This window comes from Fomitopsis serialis, assembly GCF_022376445.1.
Source record: "Fomitopsis serialis strain Sig1Antser10 chromosome Unknown B0H18scaffold_194, whole genome shotgun sequence".
NCBI lineage: Eukaryota > Fungi > Basidiomycota > Agaricomycetes > Polyporales > Fomitopsidaceae > Fomitopsis > Fomitopsis serialis.
This window is the reverse complement of record NW_025955154.1, coordinates 14,246-35,893: the sequence shown is the minus strand read 5'-3', so window position 1 is coordinate 35,893 and position 21,648 is coordinate 14,246. Positions and strand designations below refer to the sequence as shown.

The window sequence follows — 21,648 nt, the reverse complement described above, 5'->3', positions numbered from 1 at the left end:
AACGGGACATTGGGTTCCTGGGCGGTGCCAACGTCTGAAAGCCCGATGCGGTCATGCGAGTCAAATAGTGCGGAGGCGCAAGCCATATTCGTGATGCATTTCTAGCATAACGCACTCAAACCCGCGTCGCCAAATGATACAGTGTGATACCACTAGTCCCCAAATCAAACCGTTGATGTAGTCCGAAATATGGCTACAATCCCAGTGCCGCCTTCAGCCTCGGATAATTCGGCGTGCCCAGACCCGTCACCTGTTACACATGCGTCAGCCTCAACTATCGTTGTATAGACGGGCCACTTACTGCGTCCCAGCCAGCAGTAGCAGTAAACCCAGTAGTGTAATTAGAGCACGCGTAGTTATTTCCGACCGTGATATCGTTCAGCGCGGATGCGCCCGACGAATACAGCCACGGGTTCAAAAAGCCCAGTGCAGGACGGCCCGCCGCGAGGAGCTCGCCGTTAAGAAGTGACATGACACTTGCGAAGGTTGGGCTCGCGCAGCTCGTCCCACTCACGCCGCCCTCCTCGCCTGCATAGAGGATGTCGAAGTCGACAGCGTACGCGGCGACATCGGGGAACGCGCGTCCGTTCGGGTTATACAACCCTGCATTGGTGGCGCCCAGATAAGTCAAGTACTCTTCAACCGCGGTGTCTTGGTACGTGGGCCGGTCAAAGAATGTCGAGAAGCCTCCGCTCGAGAAGTTCACGGCCGTCTCCGGGATGAGGTAGGTTCCGCCAACCGATGTTAGACTGTTTGTGGCCGATGTTAGTGCACTGTAAACTCTATGCCGTTCACAGGACTTACTATGGGCATCCAGAAGGGAATGTTGGGATGAAGGTCGTGCATGTTTCCTCGGGGTAGTGCAGGCCAGAGACGCCGCCGTCACCAGAAGCGAACAGCACAGAGACACCGCGCGCGCCCAAGCCCGCATATGCGGCACACAAAGCACTGTACAATTACACGTGATTTTTGGTGTTTTTCCGTGGTATGCAGGAGCTTATACGTACTATGCAAGATTCTCGGAAATGTACTCCTCATCATCGCCGTAGCTTGTCGTCATCACCTGTGGGGGAGAAGGCACCAGCATGTACAGCGCCGTATCGATGAGCGTCTCGGCGAATTCGTCGTCCGTACCGTTATCGGTGTTGCCAACGGAGATGAAGGTGACGGGTACGCCTGTTGCGAGGCCGATCGTATACTGAGTGTCGAGGTTCTGCATGGCGGATTGCTTCGTTAGCTGGCATATCCTCGAGCTATCGAAGGAACAGCGCTAACCGCTTCAATGCCTGCATCATTAGGACTCTGAGGGTCTGAGCCACCATCCAGCGTCACGAGAGTCCATGTCGTCGTGGGTTTGATGTCCGGGCGATGCTCTTCCAAAAACGTCTACCAAGTGTCAAATTTCCTTGACCGCCAATATGTACGCGCATAGGCAGGCGCCACGCACCATCAAATCCGCCTCCTTGGCCACTGCTCGATGTACCCAGTGACGGCTAAAGCATTCCCGTCGCTTACCTCAGGCGTGGTCGGAATGCCATATAACCATTGTAGGCATGCGGGCGTGACGAGGTCGATGTTGCATGGACCAGTGCTGACCTCCGAAGTCAGTCCGGATGACGAGAAATCGGTGATGGGCATGTGGCTGTATGGGTTGGGGAACCTGAACCGAAGTCAACGACACAGGCTCAATGGTTAGGAGATGTGCGAATGAGTAAGCACAGAACCAACGCACGATACGGTCGGATGCACCAAGTCGAGATGACCCACTAGATCCGTGGGATCGAGTACGCAAGCGTACGAACAGCCTGCTTGCCAGTTGTGGAGTGGGTGAAGACAGAAAACTCCGCGTCAAGAAGTTCATCCGCCTTGCTGACGGGCATCTGTACTGAGAGCCAGTTGCCAGCCGATGAAAGCGTAGTTGCTTGCAATCCATTTTCAGCCAGCCACGCATTCACTGCTGAGGTACTCGCAGCAGTCGGTGCCATGTATGCCTCAACCTATGAATATTCAATAAGGATAGGAGATTCCCCAGAAGACAATATGAAAGCGTACATCTTCCTTGCTGAGGTACGCTCCGTAGCTCGCGCTCGAAGGCGTGCTGACGTCGTACAACGCATCAACAAGCCCTGTATAATCACTTTGGGTAAGGGCGAGACGAAGTGTGAGGACGGCGTCCGGGGTCGCAGATCCAGTGACCGTGTATCCCGAAGGAGGGCTCGTGCGCGATTCCTGCACCTGCATACTTCGTCGCATAGGCGTACCCCAGGAAATGACAGGAAACAGCAGGGCGAGCAAGAGCGACGAGGCGATCATCTTCGGGTTTACCTTACGGACACGCGACCGCGAGTTTCAGCCGACTCGACTTACAAGAGGTCGTGAAGAAGCCTCGAGAGCATGCCCATTTATACGACACCGCTTGAGCTATATTCGGCACCGAGGGAAATAAGCGGCTGATGAAAACAGATAAGTAGTCAGCGACCATTGTTCGGCGAAGCAGCTGGCCAAGCGTAGGTGCACAGTGGAGACGAACGCATCAGAGAGGGGGTTACCACTTGTATGTTCTCATCAAGCACCAGCATATCTGGATATGTCAAATGCAGAGTGGACAAGGCGCAACACAAAGTACAGAACGTGCCTTACAAGAATGGGACGTACTAGGTCCGGCGCTGTTGCAGATACGAAGAGAACGAGTCTTACGAGATGCAGTTAATTGACACGGTCTAGTACGGGAAAGGCGTTCCGGGTACATATTTTCATGTCGCTGCCGAGGTAGTACTGCGAAAGACAGACAACAGCTTACCCACTAAGCCGTGCGCTTGACCCACCCCTCTAGAGAGCTTCCAATACCAGCACGGATGCCACGGATGCGGGGAAAACAGGCAGCCTAACAGCTCGGATATATCACAGAAGCCCGCCAGGCAGTCTCTTCAGTGACAGAAAGGCGCACAGTATTTGACGGTTAGATCATTTAGACGCGCGTCGGCGTACCTTCTCGGTCACGTGAATCAGTAACGCCAACCAGCCTGTGAAGCTTGTGAAGAACGAGTTGTACTGAGATAACGCTCGCCCTCCACTCCAGCTTGCGTTCGCAGGCTGAGACCACAACTACAGCATAGCTCGGCCTCGAATAAGCGCAAATGAGTGGACGCAGCGCATTACCCTATGTATAGATCATCTGTAAAAGTACATTAATATAATGAAGTTGAGTGGGAGCAGAGACAGTGCGGGGGCCAGTAATTCATGAGCGACAATGCTCTGGCCACGAGAAAATTGACCTAGGCCACGGCTAATCCAGCGAGGTGCAAACGGTGGACAGCTTGCCAGCCACCTCGCTAATTAGCCGACAAGGAATGCGCCGCGAGCGATCGGGTGAGACGTGAAGGAAGGCATGAACGGGACAGGTGAGGATGGAGCGGTACAAAAATCGATGTTCGATCGACTTGAAGGACAACACTGAGTAGTCACCGCAGATTCTGGAAAGTATTTGTCTCTAACAGGATCCCGAGTGTGCTGCACGTTGGCATGCGCACAGACGGTCGGCAGGTTTGTTGTCATCGAAAAAACTCACCAAGGCTGATCATAGCGGTGACTCTTGCATGTGGGTTTGAATGATCCTCTCGTTCTTGGCATGTATGCAGACAGACTGTGACTGCAAGAGGTGAACAGTCAAGGGCAGATGAGGTATTGTCGAATGCGGTGGTCTGCGCAAGGCTGCGGCTGCGCCCGCTGGGATGATTGACGGGCCGGTCCCGAAGTTACACAATTGGCTAGAGACGATCCCGATCTCGCATTGATACTGAATGAAGTGTGAAGACCGGAGACGTGGCGAACACGGAGAACCTGACCCTTCGTAGAAGCCACCTAGAGCTTCGCCGCTGCTAGGCAGAGCAGGCTGTCGGAATGAGGAGACGACTTACGGATTTGGGGAGCCATGGAAGTGATAGAACCCGGCCGCGGAACCAAAGTACGGCAGCTACACCACTGCCGAGACACGGCTGTGCGGGAAGACGAGAGCAAATAACAGCCGAGGTAAGATGTATGCGGCGTAGCTTTCGCGCATCGTCGCCGTTGTCGGTCCAGAATGTAGAGATAGTGATTGAGCAGAAATGCCACCAACTTGCTTGAGTGATGTTCTAGCAGCGGCGCAGACCAATATCAAACCTTCACTCGCGCATCTTCACCGGAGATACCGGGTGGACAGCCATGGAGTGATAACTGGGTTTGGCTTACGCATTCAAGTTGAGGAGATCATCCCCTTTCAGGGAGACTAGTGCCGAGTCCCCGAGTTGAAAGGACACGCCTATCTTTCCAGGAGCATCTCGCCACGGGCCAGACCGTCGGCTGCGAGCCGCATATTCCTTCCAACCTGCTCTGGTTCCACTCGGAAGGAGGTTCCATTGTTCAAAGGTGCCAACGGCACGTACTGGTAACCGATTACAACTGTGGGCCACGCTCCCTGAGACAGCTTCTTTGCCTGCATCGCTTTAGGTACCGAAAGGAGCCACATGGTGAATCGGGAGACCATCAGAACATGTTGGCGTGATGTAGTACTCACCCTGTTGTTATGATTGTTCGCAGGTGAGGACGACGAACCATTTTGCGATAGATACATTATAGTTCAGGGTATTTGTGGGCGTAGCTTGAGCTTGCACATCGATGGTCCAGATATCAGAATAATCTGCCAATGCGGATGTGTCTATATCGCCGTCAAGGACAAAGCATTCCCTTAGAACCGAAAGGAAGCACGGACCGTAAGTTAGGGTTGCTGCAGCGCATGGTTCAGGTGCGTTCTACGTCCATACTCAGAGAAGCAATCATTCTAGTATGGCTTTTACTTGAGACTGAGACAAGCCGTACAGATTGATAACAGCTTGAGGCGACCCTGTACGGCTAGTTCATGCTGGGTGCTTGTCTGGTACCAAAAGTCGTACATCATGGAAGAGTCGTTTAGCGAGACATACAGACTGAGGTAGAAAGAGACACCTAGTGTGCACAGGCAGACAGAATTTTGATGCAAGATGCCACCACCCTTGAGTCAATCCGACAGATGGGAACACGTCAGTGCTTCCAATCGCGTTCTGCTGCTCCTGTAAACCGGAAGTTGAGTCACCAGAGATAGCCAAAAATGCAATCTGACCACCCATCATATCGTATCGTATCGCTCAAGCACGATTGTGGCCGTGCGATCCTGCGTGCAGCGACGTAAGTATCGCCAAGCCAACACTGGATATTATCGAGTGGGAGAATTCAGTGACAGACGTAAGCAGAAGGCTAAGAAGACCACTCACGGTATGTGCACCCTCGCTCTCAAGGCTACTACGTCACAGTCGGTTAGAAGCACAACCCCATAACTGCCAGCACGGTTCACTAGAAGAAGATATCATGATCGCACATACAGCAGTATGAGATGCTGTTCGCAAACTCCGTCGATACCTCGACCCGTCGGCGGCCTGTGCGGTATCAGTTCATAAACACGGCCCCCGAGTCCGAGATACCTCGTAGTTGTAATTGAACGAGATCCTTGACCGTCGTACTGATCATTCCGTACACAGTTAACACATTTGTTACGGTTTACATGTGTAGAACCCCTCCGAGACCTCGAGTGCAGACTGGCCAACTCAGATCACGTGTAACGCGGGGCCGTGAGCAACGTACGAACAGTGTAACGACGCTGGTCCGTAGCACATCTAAGAGCTGAAAGTCGAAACGGTCGGGCTCACCACCGAAACTTGCCATACGAGTTCACCCGACTTCGGCAGCAGCAAACTTCATCTTCACACCAAATATCCCGAGAAGCCTTCCACAGCAGCAGCGAGCGGCCTTCTGCTTCTCCCGCCTCTCGTTTTGATGCTTCCCTCATACAACAAGCTCAGTGAGTTCGCCTTCAGTCAATTGCGAAGAGCTCGTCGTGGGGATTGCATTCAGCCATTCATGCCAAGATGCACGAGGCGCGGGTCGGCGTGCGTCCGTACCGGGCGGAGGGCGGATCAGCTGGACGCTGTCGTCACGCTCAGCAAGTCCCATGGGTGGACGGGATAGGCAAGAGGGCGACGTTGCCGTCGTAGCGCGTCTTGCTGCGGGGCAGTATCCTCGCTGTATATGACGTTGCAGGAGGCCGGTCGGCCCTAAAATGCGTGGGATTGTCTATGAGCAATGACTTTCGTGAGAGGACTTCCGCGACGGCTGCCGCAGGGCACCCCACGGGGTAGTCTGGGCGAGGTGAAAAGCGCACCGGGGTGCTCAAGCGGGATGTATGAAGTGGGGCGATCGTGTCGGCGTCCAGTGCATAGCGGCGGATTCGTGACGCTGGTCGCACACTGGGAACGGCAAGGAGAACGAAATCTTCACGAAGGCCATCAGCATAACTCAAAGCCAAGAACGGGATCGCAGCAACGCACCAGCGGCAGTGAGAAGGCCAGCACCGAGCGAGAATCGACGCCCTCCAGCGACTCTGCGGTGAGCAGAACTCAAGCAAGACGCGCAGGGGGTCCGGCAGGCCTCCTCACCGTGCACCGCGCCTCAATAGCCCGTCCCAGCGTCTCCAATACCATATCGACGCCTCGGGACTTCTTCGTACTAAACTAGATATGATCACTGGTAAACGATCAGCGCGTCCAAAGCAAGGCATCTGAATCTTCACTCTCTGCGATGCATGCAAGCCAAGCGCGCGCTGGCCGCCCATAATACAGGCTGACTCGCACGCGCGAATGCCCCCGCGTCATCGGGGCCTGTATAGCGAATAGGCTTTTTCCCAATGCAATACAGTGTGCAGGGCCGCATACTCGTTTGCAACAGAGGGTGTGAGTTCGTATGCGTCCTGGACGCGGTAGATGAGAACATGTGGTGCAATGCCCAGCCGAGGATTGGCTTCTATACGTTGTGTCACCGCACGTCTCGGACGATCAAGGCAATGCTCCCTCGTATTTGGGCACTGCCAGACGTGCCTGCGTGCCGCCGGCGAACCCAGTCCACTCAATGCTAGTGGACATTGGGTCTGGACTTGAGTCACGAGTACGGTGGGAGACCCACTGCTTCGCATCACTGCGCGGCGGCCAGCGGTCCCCAGGAATAGCACCGATAGCGTTCGGAGACGTCGTTGGAGCACGCAATGGGAAGACGAAGCGAGACGCAGCCTGCGTCGTATATGGGGAAGCGTGCGCGCGCATGCATTCAAGTGATGTTCGCGGCTTCTACCGGGGCCTGCGAACAGCAAGAATATGAGCAACAGTATGCCGGTGGAGCGAGCGTGAGCGCGTAGCGATGCATGAGGCGGTATTTGCGGGGACGAAGGCGAGAACGTCGGGGAAGCTTTGAGACGTGCTGCGGAGGAGGACGTCGACGCGTGAGTAAATCGCGACGAGGGCGCGGTGCGCAGAGTCGGTGTCATGCTGCACCACTACTGCCATGGAAGCGATACCGATCCGGAGACGTCGTCGCCGCTGCATGACAAGGGTGGTACCACAGCGTTTCCGCATCGGGCATAGACACAGGCGAAGTCAAATACGGTCTAGACAGCGGCCTTGGCTGAGCGAGCGGACTAACCGCGGCGATGCGGAAAACGCAGCGATCCGTCATTTAGGGCCTGTTCGGTAAGCCGGAGACGTTCGCTTGCTCGCCAGCGTCAGCCACTCGGGGAAACCCGAGGGTGTGACACCGTGTGACAGCAAGCTGGCGATGTTGGGGATCGACGCCGTCTTCGCCGTCTTCGTCTCTGTACTGCGACTCGCACAGGCTGCGACTCTCACACTGCGCATCATGGGCGAGAAGGCCCACTGGACTGATGCCGATGTCTCCACCTTCCTGCAGGTCTTGAAGGAACACAAGGCCGAGGCTGGGGATGGCGGGAACTTCAAGGCACCGACCTTCAAGAAGGCTTCTGGCGAGCTGGAGAAATGCCGGACGAAAGGGGCCGTGAAGACATGGACGTCTTGCCGAAACAAATATGCCAAGGTATGCCTTCTATTTCTGTGTGGCTTCGATACTGAGATGGGTGGTAGCTGCGCGAGACCTACAAGGTCGTGTACGACCTCTCGGTGCAATCCGGGTTCCATTGGGACAATGAGAATGGTGCCGCGATAGACGAGGATAGTGAGGCTGTGTGGCAGGCTTATGTCGAGGTGGGTACTGTGTGTGCTCGCATGGATATGGCTGATATAGAATGGCATGTAGAAGCACCCCGAGGCTGAGCCCTTTCGCAACAAGGGGTGGCCGCACTTCGAGGATATGAAGGAGCTCATGCCATCGAAAGTGAAGGGTACCCATGCCTTCCATCCAGCCACGCAGATGTCAGGACGCTCGGCGGATGCGGGAGCCTCTCGCGATGCCACGGTGGATCGCTCGACGCCAGAACCGAGTGATGATGGTGAGGCTAATGCAGCTCGTCACAGCACTCCGGTAGCCGAGGCCATAGAGGACACGGAGCACCTTGAGCTTCCTGCGACTCCGCCACCACCACCGAAGCGCAAGGCCCCTGCGTCGTCATCTACGTCGACCCAGAGCTCGAAGCGTATGCGAGGGCCTGGGCAAGCCGCAGCCCTCAACAGTCTCCACGAGGAATTCGGTGTATTCAACGAGATGGTACGCACTGTCATGGCCCCTGACATGAGCAGCCAGTCGACTCCGAGCCGCAAGGCCCGTGCTTTCAAACTCGCGCAGGAGGAGGAAGGGCTGGATGCGGATGAGATGGTGTCTCTGCTGGACGTCTTTCGGAAGGATGCGAGTGCTGCAGATTTGTACGTTCAGATCAAGGATCGTGCTGTGCGTAGGAAATGGGTAGACAGGCAGTTGGCTGGAACACTGTAGATGCCTAAATTACATGTCCATCATCCCCTCTCCAAGTCCCTCCCTTTCCTGTAGAAGTGCCTGGTAATCCTCCCACATCTGAGTTGCAATAGCATCGCGCTTCGCATTGGCACGGTCCTTCTCTGCCTGATTGATTGCACGTTCTGCAAGGATACCTGAATCCACATCGCCGCCATGCAGCCCATGCCCATCAAGAATATCGGCAAATTCCATGATTTCGTCTGGGTCGTGGATGCGGATGAAGTTGTGGATAGCACATAGAGCTGGAGGGATACGGGCCTGGATCTCCATGCAGTACTCTGGAGCAAGGAGGAGGATACGGAAGCGACGTTTGAGGACACCAAAAATGCGTTCTATGACATTGCGAGCCGAGGAATGGCGAAGGTTGTATAGCTCTTCTTTGTTTGCAGGCCTAAAAAGATTGAGTATATTGGATGAGAGAGAAGACCAGACTAACCGTAAATCAGCGCGCCTCCATTCTGCGAGATGATAGCGCACTCCACGGTACGGAACAAGCAAGGCATCACACAGGTGAAATCCGGCATCCGCAAACCAGAATTTCCCAGGGAGCGCAAGCAGACTGGTCCGACGAGCCTCGTTATAAAGCGCAGCATCCGTGATTGAGCCCTCCCAACCACTGAGCACGTACTGAAAGCGCATGTCAAATGAACAAGCTGCAAGCACGTTCTGGGACACCCCGCCTTTGCGGTTGCGTGAATTGTCGAGGTCCTCTGCAGAAGGTGCTGCATCGACCTGAACACCATCCATAGCTCCAACCGCATCCTCAAAATAAGGAAAGAAGCGCGAGTTGTTTGCAATTTCTGGTGGGATCGGGTCGTCCGCTTTTGGCAATTTCACGTATTTCGTGTAGAAAGGTGGTGACGAGAAAATGGTGAGCATCTTGCGGTAATACCTGGGATCCTCTGTCAGCATAGAGATAGTCAAGCCAAAATAGACAAACCGTGAGATAGTCTCGTTAGACCGTTGGAACCGTTCACCAAGGTGGCGTATCGACAGACCCGTCACAGATGCATACAAGAAAATTGCAAGCTGCTCTTGAAGCGTGACATGTCGTGAATCACCATACCCCATGGCCTTCAGTTCTTCAATGAGAGCATAGAACACATGGTGATGTACACCGAGCTCTGCATAGATCCGTTGAGGGTGACCAAGGAGAAGCTCGAGAACCCAACCTTCGCCAGTGAGGATAGACGTGTGGTATGGTTCTCGATCAAGAGTTGGCTCAGCAATGATGAAAACAGCCATAAAGAGGATTCTAACGAATATAAGGGCATACACGAGTAGCTGCTGGCGCCGTTGCCGCCAGCTATTGTCGACATTGCGGCTGTCGGACGGCATTTTCGCGTGTACAAGGCAGGGACAGGCATGCAGTGGCTCGATTCGGTGCGTGACGATTTAATGTTTACTTCTATTTGTCCTACCAGCGCTCCGAGGGTCGCCCGAGCTGGCAGGCGAACGTCTCCGGCTTACCGAACAGGCCCTTAGGCACCAGGGCGCGGTGCAGGACTCGCCGGGGCGAGCCAGAAAGCCAAAACCGCCCTCGCACTCTCCGTATCTCGCGTGTCTGCTCGACTAGGGAGATCGATGGTGTGCGGAAGCGGAAGCGGCGGGCGCAATACCGCGGTGGACCGAGGTATCGCACCTAGTAACGCCGGCGAGATGGTATATCTGCCACAGGCTTCGGATGGATGTTGCGGTTATGTCACCGAGCCTGATATGCGCTGTCAACGCTGCGAGTCTGCGGCGGGCCCTGTTGTCGTGCATCCATCGCGTACAGCGTTGAACCGAGGTGACACCGAAAGATTTCAGGCTGTATCGCTGGCAGGAATCACAATTATGACATGCACATACGTAGGCAATTTTACTTACGACATATTGTACATGTTCGTGTTCCTGACATTGTGTGGTTTGTGCGTGGGGCTACGCGCGTCTTGTGGAGGCTCTGGATTACAGTAACGGAGACTCGCACGGGAAAGCCGCCGCTAAATATTGTCGTGTGGTCAAACGCACCTGGGTTCACGAGCATCTATGCTGCAATAATTTTGCTTCGTTCAAAGGTTCTTGATATCGCGCGGCGAATGCGTGGGTCAATACACATGTTGGGAAGGCTCAATACGCGATTAGAGGGGCGGAGACGGAGGCGCCTGGTGGATCGACTACGTCCGGAGCCGGAGGACTGAATTGCGAAGCTGGTGGACAGCCCAATTGCGGTGAAGATGCATGGTCAAAGACTTTGTGGCGTCCCACTAGAAGCGCCAGGAAGTAAAGGTGTACTGAGATCTGCGGGTGCGGCCGTAGGAAGTGAGCGTCCGGCAGGAGGAAGAGTCGGCATCCGCGTCTTCCGGCGGCGCAGCGTCCAAGCGGGGACGAACGTGCTGTCAAGGGCGGAGCGGGCCTGTCGGGGCCCAGAGGAGGCGCGGCTGGCGATAAGAGGTGCGGGCCAGGAGGATAAGACACGTCTGAGGAAAATGAAGGGGCGGAATATGATAGAGGCCGGGTGGGGATGTTCGGAATGACACTGGTTTACGGGAACGAGGATGTTGCCAGCGCGATGGGGAGCAGCACGAGGCGGCGGGCGGAACGCACGGAGGATTGATGGGAAGATCTGCGCGAAACATGCACCGTACGAGACCGTACGTATACGCAAACCGTACGCGTCGGGCCCGTGTGACGTCAAAGGCAGACGGCAGCGCGACAAAAGCGAGCGGTGGAGGGGGATTGCGGGAGACGGAGACGTGAGAACTGCATATACGGTGCGCTCCGGCGAGTAGAAGACGGTGCGCAGGCGACGGTGAATGTCGGCATCGGGCGGCAGGGCCGGAGCCACGTGGGCCGGAGGATCGATGTACGGAACGCCCGGGTCGGGGTCCGACGGGGAGCCCGAAATGGAAGTGGGTGGAGGGAGATACGGGCAGCCGGAGCGAGGAATCGAAAATAAAATACGGCGGTCGTTGGGGCGGTCGAGGCGGTTTTTCGGCTGAACACGCATCCGGGATTCCGGCCCTCGGTGCACGGCGTCGCACCCTTTGCGTATTTCTCCAACCCAATCCGCGCCTGGCCCACCGTCTGGTCCTCCCTCCTCTGGTGCTCTTGAGCCCGCGCACTCGCAGCCAGCTGCTTCCACTCCCCCGGTCCCAGGCGACCAGGCGCGAACCCGTCACGACACGACCCCCGATCGGTCTTCTCTTCCTCCCAACAGCCTTCCATTTCCCTCTCGGCTGCCTCATAGCTAGCTGCCCGCCATGTCCTTCGTCCTCACAAGGCCCCCGTCTCCCCGCCCGACATGCACCCCCACCCGGACGAGGACTCCCTCATCACCGCCCTCAACTCCGCCTTCCAGTCCATCACCACCTCCGCCCACGAGCACGACTCCGCCGCCATGCACCGCGACAAGAAGGACAGGGACGGCCCCTTCCTCGACATCGTCGTCGCCTCCGACACCCTCGTCCTCCGCGGCACCGGCGTCGACGTCGACCCCTCTCTCCTCAGCGGCCATGTCGTCCTCCACCTCACCGAGCCCACCTCCATCAAGGAGATTACCCTCCAGTTCAGGGGCAAGGCCCGCCTGCCCGTCTCTTCCGCCGAACCGTGAGTCTCTTCATCTTTGTTTCTGGGCACAACGTTCCTCGGAGCTTCGCTGTCCATGAATCGACGTGGGGAGCACGTTATGCTGGCAGTGGCAGGGGCGCGCAGATCTACGCGGTGGCGCAAAGGTGCGGGTGTGGCGTTGTGGCGTGCAGTAAAGCATGTTTCACCCAAGGTGATGCGTCTACAATCCGCTCATTCTGCACCCTCATCGTTGCATACCTCCGCCTCAGCTTGGACGAACAGGACGCGTACCTTACTGAATAGCGGCGCACGTTACCACATGCTGGAGCACCCTTCGGGTCACACGACGCGCGACGTGCCCTTGAGCGCGTACCACCGCGCTCTGCTCCAGCATCCGCGTCCACGCTGCCCGTTGTTCACCGCCCTTTCCTGCACCTGATGCCTATATGTGACATATAGCGAACCCACCTTATTCCTTGTTCCTTGTCGTATTGGCTTGGAGAGGGGATAATGCGGCAGACACGAGGCGGCGGAACCGACGTCGAGCATAATCCATTGATTCCACTCGGATTCAACGTCATAACACGCGCTGCTGCCCTCGGGCGCCTCAGTCGCGTCTCCGTCGCATCTGGGGCGCGTCCGACGTTCATCTCAGCACGGAGCTCCGATGCCACTGTATTCGCTCTCGTGCTTGCGGACCCCGTCCCAAACGCGTTGTTACTTCCCCACCCATGATGAGCTTCTGCGGGGGAGCGCCGAAGCCTCCCCTCATGAGGAAGTTCCGAAGCTCTCCCCATGACGATGACCCAAGTTAATTACATACTGTCAATTATGCTTGCGAACGCCTGTCGAAGGCGTGGGCCCGCATTGTCTGCTCCTCGGCTTGCCGTATAGCGGAAGGCCTGGAAGCCCGATTCCGCCCATACGACGCCAGAGCACCTACTGACCTCTCGCCCTCCGCAGATTGTCATTGAGTTCCTCTTCCCTTACTACCTCGTGTGCAACCACGAGTGGTCCTTCCTCGAGGGCAACCGCTCACATGCCCACACGCTCAAGGCCGGGCGCCACCTATTCCCCTTCCAGCTCCAGATCGGCGGCTCACTCCCGTCGTCGATCGCGACAAGCGCGCTCGGAGGCGCCTCGTGCACTACAACTGCGCGCGACCGCGGTCCGCCCCGGCTTCGCCATCACGCACCGCGACCTCACAGCATTGTGTCCCATCACGATCTGCGCGGCTTCGGGTCTGAAGCGCTCGAGTACAGCAGACGCTCGAGATTGAGAAACCTGGCCCGAGAAACTGATGTACAGCATCATGATCCCGCACAAGGCGTGGGCTGCGGGCGAGAAGGTCACAGCGGTCGTCAAGTTCTCTCCCCTTGTGAAGGGCGCGCGCGTGTTGAATGTGACGACGACGATTAACGAGACTATCAAGCTCTACTCGCGTTCGGGGATGCAGGAGAGTACGAGGGTCATCTCGAGCACGCGGCATGATATTTGGATGGACACGCGGTGTGCGTGGACGAGCAACATCATCGGTACCGGATACCCTCCTTCACCACACTAGCAACCAGGCTACACATCGACACACGGCGTCATTACCTGCTACACCTGCGAATGGCTTGCGCATCACCACGAGACGCCGAACGGCGCAACCCCTGGTTACTTCCACCAGCACCACCTTCACATCCTCCGTCGCCTCTACACCATACTACCGAGCTTGCCCCCCTCACGACCACGACCACGAACTCGTCACAATCCTCAGGGCATGGCGCTGCGCTGCGCACGACGCTGTCTGCGCCCACACAACAGTCGTCATCTAGCTCAAGCAGCGAGAACCTCCCTCAAACACCGCCACAACCGCCAATTTCGGCGCTCATAGACCCGCAAGATGCGGAGCTTATGGAGCCTCCGTCGACATTGTCACGACCCTGAACATCACCGTGCCCATGCACGCCACACCGAGCCACTCATTGGAGGTGCGTAAACCCTAGCCGGCGTTCCTAACCCTAGCGACTGACCCTAACCCCATCACAGCCTATCCAGGTCACGCACCGGATACGATGGTCCATCCTCATCGGCAACCTCGATGGCCACACCTCCGAGCTGCGGTGTTCATTACCTCTACACGTCCTCGATAACCGGTTATACGAGGAGGCACGGCAGCCACCCTACATACACGACGGATCCTACTCGGGCCTCAGGACATTGAGGGCGGCACTGCCCAGGGCACGCACGGCGACGACAACACAGAGGAAGACATGGACCTGCCGTCGTACTCTTCGCACGTGCGTGACCGCGTCGCGAACGCGTACCTCCCCGACACCGCCGCCCTGCGCGTTGTCAACCCATGGGTGATGCAGGGCGTCTCGCCAACAATCGGGCCGCCACGGTCTGAAGGCTCGTCTGGTCTCCAGAGCCCCGCGGCATTGAGACATGGCAGGTCGCGCACTCCGCGAACACGACCAATCACAGTGCGCGCAGACACTTGCCGCAGGAGCCCACGCCGGACGCGGCGCCGCTCGAGTGGGTCAACACGGAGCTGCTCCTGAGCCTGAGTCGGGAGGCGCCCGAGATGCCCGTGCCCACCCCACCACAACCCGCCAACCCCTCACCACCAACAGCGCGGACGCCGCCGGAGCCGTCGTCCTCGCCGGGAGGCAGCCGCTCGCACTCGCGCTTCCCGAGCCGGCGACCGAGTCGTGCGAACAGCCGCGCAGCGAGTCCCGAGCGGGGTGTGGCGGCGGTCACGCCGGGCGGGACCGTAAATCCGGGGGACACGTTCGTACACAACGGGAGCCACGCGTCGCGGAATATGCATTCGCTCTTCAACATCGCGATGAAGCCGTTCACGAGCCTAGGGAGCACATTCTCGCTCAGCTCGCGCAACCCAAGTCACTCGAACCTCCACGGGCACGGGCACGGCAACTCGCCACCGCATATGCCTGGCGCGGGCCCAACGGGGAGCGGTGCGTTGAGCGCGAGCGCGAGTTCGATCAACCTTGCGAGTCTGGCGCATCATCCGCAGACGCCGCAGCCGATGACGACGCCGGAGCAGCTGCACTATGCGTTCACCGAGGTGCCCGACTATGACATGGCGAGTCGGGGGTTCCTCGGGGGCGGCATCACACCCCTGTCGAGTCTGCAGGGGCTCCCGAGCTATGACGACGCGGCGCGGGAGCGGAATCTGAGCCAGACGGAGCGCAGCTTCAGCGACACCGATTTGGCGGGCATGTTTGCTGCGGCGCAGCGACAGGGACGGACGGTGGTGCCGAGGGTTATGCCGAGGACTACTGCGAGCACTCCACCGCCGCCGTCATGATTCGATTGCCTTCCCTCTTGCTTGTTCATCACGATCTGGTTTGCTCAGTCGATTCCGATATCTCCCCCACTCCTTAAGCATATACGCATTTACTGTACAACAAGCAAGCCCATATAGACCTAGACATGATCGCATGGATGATATGACGGAATGGACAGCATAGTAGTATTAATGCCCTAGACCTACTCTCCCCTCTCACAATGAATGTCGTTGTCTGTTGTTTCGCAGACTTGTCCTCCGCTACTTCTCGGTGTGATCTACCTAAGTTAGTACATGCATTTGCGCGACACTGCAAAGAATACACTGCATTTGTGACAAGGATCGTGGTATACATTTCACTATAGTTCGTCCGTGTTCATCACAACATCGTTCAATTTTCTCCCAATTTCTCATTCTATGTGGACAGAGCATTAATTTACAGCCCAACCGCGGCTTTCAACTTCGCAAAGTCCGGAGTACCTAGGCCAGTAACCTATGCGGAGAGATCAGTGGCCGTACGAGCTGAGATTTCAACGACGCTCACGGGGTCCCAGCCAGTGGTAGCATTGAACCCAGTCGTAAAGTTCGAGCAGGCGTAGTTGTTACCCTCGGTAACGTCATTCATGGCAGACGCTCCAGTGGAGTACAGGAACGGGTTCAGCCAGCCCAGCGCAGGCTTGCCTGCCGCGAGGAGTTGGTCGTTCAGCAGAGCGACGACGCTCGCGAACGTCGGTGTCGAGCAGCTCGTGCCGCTGACGCCGATCACCTCCCCTTGCACGATGACCTCGAAGCTGCTTCCGTACGCGGAGACGTCCGGGTATGCGCGCCCGGATGCGTTGTAGAGCCCGTCATTCGCGCCGCCGAGATAGCTGATGTAGTTCGCCACGGCGGAGTCCTGGTAAGCGGGTCTTGCCCAGTTATCGGAAAAGCCACCGCCGGAGAAGTTCACGGCCGTCTCTGGGATGTTGATCGTACCTCCGACGGAAGTGATGCTGCATCATGATCAGGTTGCTTCAACATTCATTACACAGGGGTTGAGAAGAGCAACACACTAAGGACATCCAGATGGGAAGGTGGGCTTGAAGGTCGTGCAGGTCTCGTCCCATTGGTTTCCAGAGACTCCGCCATCCCCGGATGAGTACAAGATGGACATGCCCCTAGCCCCCAGCTGAGCGAGCATGTTGCAAAGGTTGCTGCACAGTCGTGTTCATCAGTTCGTCGGTCGGCGGCAAGGAGCGGGAGACATACTAAGCAAGACTAGTCGAAATGACGTCTTCGTTCAAGCCGTAGCTCGTCGTCATGACTTGAGGCGGGGAACTCAGGTTCAGCATGTAGCTCGCGGTATCGATGAGGACGTTTGCAAAGTCATCGCCGTCGAGGACCTCCCCACCAACGGTTCCGAACGCGACCGGCACATCTGTCGCGAGGCCCACAGTATACTGGATGTCCAGGAACTGTAAAACGCAGGGGTCAAAATGGGGACGCGGGGCGATGCAATGGTATCAGACGAACCCCTTCTACGGTTGCCGAGCTGTTCTGAGGATCCGTACCATTGTTGACTGAGACGACGGTGTACGACGTGTTGGAATTGATGTCCGGTCGTAAGTCTTGTAGGAACGTCTGATCACAAGATGTGAGCTTCGTTGCTTGATCGCGTTCGCAGCACACGAACAACTCACCGAGAGATCATCGCGATGCGGATATTCATACACATATCCAGTGACAGCGAGCTGTATGGACGAGCTAGTGGCAGGGGTAGTCGGAATATTGTACAAGGACTGCAGACATGCAGGTCATATAGCCACAGTTGCTGATGCAATTCGTCGCCCGCCCGACCAGAGAATGAGACCGCTTAGAGCTGGTAGCGTAATTCACAACGGGCGACCTCTCATATGGATCAGGAAAGCTGTGAGGTCTTATCAGCATCCCTGCATTTACGAACGACTCCAGGTAATTACGTTATAGTTGGATGCACCACGTCTAGATGTCCAACTAGATCCGTGTGGATAGAGTACGAGAGCGTACGGACCGTCTGTTGGCCTGTTACAGTGTGGATGAAGACAGAGAACTCAGTGCCGAGGAGTCCGTTAGCCTGACCGACAGGGACGTCAACTGAGAGCCAGTCACCGGCGGGCAAAATTGGCATAGCACGGAGTCCGTTGTCAGTCAGTCACGCCAGGCGTTCACAACTTGAACAGAGACGGTCTCTGCTTTTGGTACGACGAACGCCTCGACCTGGCGAAGTGGTCAAAACCAGCTTCGAGTGCACACAATCGGACTTACCTCTTCCTTGGTCAGATGTTGACCGTAGTTCAAACTGAAAGGGGTACTGACGTCGTACAAGGCTTCGATGAGCCCCACGTCATCACCGCGCACAAGCGCCAAAGGCAGGTTGAGGATCGTATCGGGTAAGGCAGCTCCAGCGAGGCTGAACCCCGCGGGTGCGCTACTTCGAGCCTCGTGCAGCTGCATGTCCCTGCGCAGAGGCTTTCCCCATGCTAGTGCCAAGAGCGAAGTAATCAGCAAAATCCGGAATGTCATGATCGTACCTCGAGACTCAGAACTGCCTGTAAAAAGTGCGGAGGTCCGATGGTAGATTGTTCGCGAAAGAGACCTTTATATCGCATTCTCGAAGGGAGAACGCTTCGCTGAGGTCCGCGACGGTATCTGAATGGAATGCTACATTCTGGCGCGCTGTTCCACGTGAACAATGTAAAAATCGTGATCCACGCTCCTGCTTTCTGGCCACGAGAGCTGCTGGCCGGACTTTACTAACCCCCTGCAGGATCGCGTAGATTGGCACGCAATTTGTTGCAGCGCAGCAGCATGATAGAATGTATCCCGAACGCCATGGCTCCCGTGGAGAAATGTGCCCGCTGTGTGTATCATCAGTCTTCGACTCCATCGTTCACGAGGTTGCTTGTCTACGCACGCTGCTATCTGTACAGTACCACCGAGCTATTCATCTACTCCGCTGGTATCGAAGTTGGTCGTGAATACTTGTCGCCCTGGTAGCATTGGATCACCCATTGCGCAGCAGGCTCAGAAGGCTGCTGTTCAAGAGGCTTCACATGGCAAGCGCCAGGGGCGATCGGTGCCCTGGTTGGTGGCACTAAGATTCCTATGAGCTTTCAGTAACATACGGGCCCAGATGATGCTGATGAGGAATGAAGATCACGAGTACCTCGAAAGAAGATAGTTGTTAGGCTACAACATTTGATGAAAGGACATCCAAAAACCAGGCAGGTAACAGGTTCAACGCGAGGTTGAAACCCCACGTGACCGTGCCGCGGGGGCAAAAGCTGGAACTTGGTGAGGCTAACTCGGGACATTGGTGGTGGTTGTGTTCGCAAGACAGCCGGATCCGCTAGGCTGACATTCTTGAATGAGTATATAAGGAGCTGGAGAGCAGAGCGAATCGCCACCTCACCTTTCCTTCCCGCATCCATCTTCTCAGCCCTCGACGGCCTCCTCCTGGCGGCTGTGCAAGTCAAAGTCGTGTATGGGCTACTCACGGTGAACATTGTTCTATCTCCTTGCCTCATACTCACCATGTATCCTGCAGCCCAAGACGAAGGTGAGTGAGTTCCGTTTCGGCGGCTTGGTCTGTGGTTCGTGATTCGTGATTCGGCTCCCCTCTTGTACCATCCACCCATCGCGCCTGTCATACCCCTCCTACCTGTCCATTCACCTCTCGCTCATGTAGTGTTCGTGGGTTCGTTGCGGCAGCGCCGAAAGGCTGCTGTCCGCTTGCCCCCGCGTGCGGAGCACATGCCGCGGGCGGCCTACTTGGCGGCAGCACCGAAAGGAGCTGTCCGCCCGCCCCCGTGCCGAAAGGCTGCGGGTGGCGTCGCCCTCGTGCTGCGAGTGGCTATATGGGTTTGTGGTTTGCGTTCCGGGTCACCGTCTCCTGCATGTATCTCCTCATCGCGCATGTGCCGACCCTCCTGCCTGTCCATCCACCTCCGCGCCTGTCTTCGTAGGTAGAAACCCTGTGATGCCTGTGCAGTCTGTACCATCAACGGATCGTGCACACTCCAGTTGGCGCGTGTTAGCCGTTGGTGGTATAGACTGTCGATTGTCTGGCTTGTATGATAGAATGGTTCATTACAACGTACCTCGAAATGAAGGGTTTCAGATTTTCGGTGCGCGGAGTGCGTGCGGCAACAATCTGACTCAACGTTCAGACAAGCGCACTGTCGACGGTGTCGCACACATGCCGGTTACACTGTAGACAGACGAGACGTGAGCAACGCGCATGGGCAGATCGTCAATCGCAAAAGCTTTTGATCATACTCATATGTGGAGCTCAAAGCTTCAGCACATGAGATCGTCCAAACACCGCATTCGACACAGAAAATCTCTGTCAGACATCACAAACAAGGGTCAACTCTCGGACTTGACAGCAGAGCAGCGGCAGGGTAATTTCTTTGGGATTCGAAGTCGACAGATGCCGGGTATGTTTCAGAAGACCAAGTGGTAAGGTTAAAATGCGATATAGTTGTGGCCCCTGACAGAAAAGCCGAAGTGTTGCAGTTGAGTGTGACAAAAGTCTAGCTCCGGATAGTATGGCGCGTGACGCCATGGAGGAGGTCGCGCGTCCGGTCATCTCCCTTAAGCTCAACTGTCCATGTCATCCTTGACTTGACTGCCTCCTCCGTATGCTCGCTTACCTCGAGAGCTTCATGGCAAGAGTCATACGGAATTTGTTAACTCCACCGGTCACCATTTATAAGGCAACCCTCGGATAGACGACGAGTACATCAAACTGAGCATGCAACCGCTTGAGGAAGCACTGGAGGCCCATCCGTAACATCGTCCGAACGAGTGAGACGAGTGTGGTACGTATCTGTCTAAGCGCACGGCGAACCTGAACCGCCTCTGATCACCAATGGACTAGCAGCGTAGCTCAGAGATCTAGTGGCACCAGGCACGTCTCAGAGAACATGGCTTGCGGTCACGAGCATCTGCGACCACTGGACCAGTGCCTCAGCCTGGCGCTGGAACCACCCAACCGCTCCCATGTGTTCTCACGAATGGAATATGGATGGGTGGCTGATATGCATCGCTCAATGCCACCCTGGTAGCCTGGCCTATCCTCTTGGACAGATAGATATGCCCTTTCTCTTCTGTAACTCGGTATCAGACTCTGAGTCGCCGCGGAGACCCGTGAACATCTCCTCGACGTATCAGCTTGTTTTCTCTTCATGGTCGCCAGTGGGCTACGCATCGAGAGTTCCCGGGGAAGACGCTTGCCGGTCAAAGTCTGATCTCAGTATACGGTCAGCATATACTCTTATTCCATCTCATCGAAGTGCACACGGCAGCTGACCAGCCCTGAATCAGAGCCCGAACCCACGACGACCCAAGGACGCCGTCTAAGCCTCTTTCACTTCTCCTGATGGGAATTTTTCTCTGATGCCGTTTCTCGAGATTGCAGCAGGCCATTCTTTGCGCCACGCCATCTCATCGCCCGGGTTTTCTTACGTGAGTTTCCCTCACGGAGCGCTGAACTGCGGTGATAGCGGACTCACACCTTGTTCTCAGAATATACCCATTGTTACAGATGTACGAACTCGAAATCGACCCCTACAATTGTGTGATGGTGAGCTCACAGTCCACCTGGGTATTGTATAAGACACTCGGATCCGGCGAGTCCTAAGCAAAATGGCCTTCGATATCGAGTCCTTCACAGGATTTCTATCAAGCTGCAGTACAATGTGGTCTCTGTGGGTGGCGCTCATGTTGGTGCGCACCTTCAGACGTCCTTGAAATGCAGTATTTCCGGTACTTCTGACTCGCCTAGGACTCGCCTGGAAGGAGTGTGTTGTATTACTTTGCCAACAGTGTTGATGTAATGCATTCTCAGGTCCTAGATATGGAACAGTGTCAATTACCGTCTCCGCGTGGTCCAGTAGCAGCTCACGGAACGTCTACCTTCGCCTCGCTCGCAGTTCATCGGAAATGAATGGCGACCT

At 56.2% G+C, this 21,648-nt stretch overlaps 6 protein-coding genes across 6 annotated transcripts; 2 read left to right on the top strand and 4 right to left on the bottom strand.

Annotated features, from left to right (window-relative positions):
- Nucleotides 1-2,313, bottom strand: B0H18DRAFT_1216488 (family S53 protease; the record flags this gene model as incomplete). Its single annotated transcript, XM_048036669.1, has 10 exons — nt 1-250; nt 302-749; nt 805-948; nt 1,008-1,213; nt 1,276-1,386; nt 1,448-1,462; nt 1,516-1,660; nt 1,733-1,766; nt 1,799-1,997; nt 2,053-2,313. The coding sequence occupies 10 exons, from the start codon at nt 2,311-2,313 to the stop codon at nt 194-196; spliced, it is 1,620 nt and encodes a 539-aa protein (XP_047885931.1). The 3' UTR covers nt 1-193.
- Nucleotides 2,314-6,652: 4,339 nt separating this feature from the next.
- B0H18DRAFT_177934 (uncharacterized protein) lies at nt 6,653-7,588 on the bottom strand. Its single transcript, XM_048036992.1, has one exon. It carries the CDS (start codon nt 7,385-7,387, stop codon nt 6,719-6,721), a length of 669 nt encoding a protein of 222 aa, XP_047885930.1. The 5' UTR covers nt 7,388-7,588; the 3' UTR covers nt 6,653-6,718.
- B0H18DRAFT_1049344 (uncharacterized protein) lies at nt 7,578-8,919 on the top strand. Its single transcript, XM_048030899.1, has 3 exons — nt 7,578-7,950; nt 7,998-8,117; nt 8,170-8,919. Exons 1-3 carry the CDS (start codon nt 7,675-7,677, stop codon nt 8,800-8,802), a joined length of 1,029 nt encoding a protein of 342 aa, XP_047885929.1. The 5' UTR covers nt 7,578-7,674; the 3' UTR covers nt 8,803-8,919.
- A 2,071-nt stretch (nt 8,920-10,990) lies between these two features.
- On the bottom strand, nt 10,991-12,419 carry B0H18DRAFT_177905 (uncharacterized protein). Its single transcript, XM_048036991.1, has one exon. The coding sequence runs from the start codon at nt 12,048-12,050 to the stop codon at nt 11,202-11,204; it is 849 nt and encodes a 282-aa protein (XP_047885928.1). The 5' UTR covers nt 12,051-12,419; the 3' UTR covers nt 10,991-11,201.
- Nucleotides 12,420-13,167: 748 nt separating this feature from the next.
- B0H18DRAFT_1088114 (uncharacterized protein) lies at nt 13,168-15,691 on the top strand (the record flags this gene model as incomplete). Its single annotated transcript, XM_048032226.1, has 8 exons — nt 13,168-13,182; nt 13,336-13,540; nt 13,653-13,883; nt 14,045-14,183; nt 14,252-14,348; nt 14,407-14,482; nt 14,536-14,843; nt 14,867-15,691. 8 exons carry the CDS (start codon nt 13,168-13,170, stop codon nt 15,689-15,691), a joined length of 1,896 nt encoding a protein of 631 aa, XP_047885927.1.
- A 303-nt stretch (nt 15,692-15,994) lies between these two features.
- Nucleotides 15,995-18,211, bottom strand: B0H18DRAFT_1216483 (peptidase S8/S53 domain-containing protein; the record flags this gene model as incomplete). Its single annotated transcript, XM_048036668.1, has 10 exons — nt 15,995-16,163; nt 16,215-16,662; nt 16,723-16,863; nt 16,919-17,124; nt 17,183-17,290; nt 17,350-17,448; nt 17,507-17,576; nt 17,629-17,782; nt 17,845-17,905; nt 17,954-18,211. The coding sequence occupies 10 exons, from the start codon at nt 18,209-18,211 to the stop codon at nt 16,107-16,109; spliced, it is 1,602 nt and encodes a 533-aa protein (XP_047885926.1). The 3' UTR covers nt 15,995-16,106.
- Between the last annotated feature and the right edge of the window lie 3,437 nt (nt 18,212-21,648).

Coding starts and splice junctions, on each gene's coding strand:
- B0H18DRAFT_177934 (XM_048036992.1), bottom strand. CDS start 7,387: ATGACACCGACTCTGCGCACCGCGCCCTCGTCGCGATTTACTCACGCG.
- B0H18DRAFT_1049344 (XM_048030899.1), top strand. CDS start 7,675: ATGTTGGGGATCGACGCCGTCTTCGCCGTCTTCGTCTCTGTACTGCGA. Junction 7,951..7,997: donor GCCGAAACAAATATGCCAAG/GTATGCCTTCTA, acceptor GATGGGTGGTAG/CTGCGCGAGACCTACAAGGT. Junction 8,118..8,169: donor TGTGGCAGGCTTATGTCGAG/GTGGGTACTGTG, acceptor AATGGCATGTAG/AAGCACCCCGAGGCTGAGCC.
- B0H18DRAFT_177905 (XM_048036991.1), bottom strand. CDS start 12,050: ATGAGGCAGCCGAGAGGGAAATGGAAGGCTGTTGGGAGGAAGAGAAGA.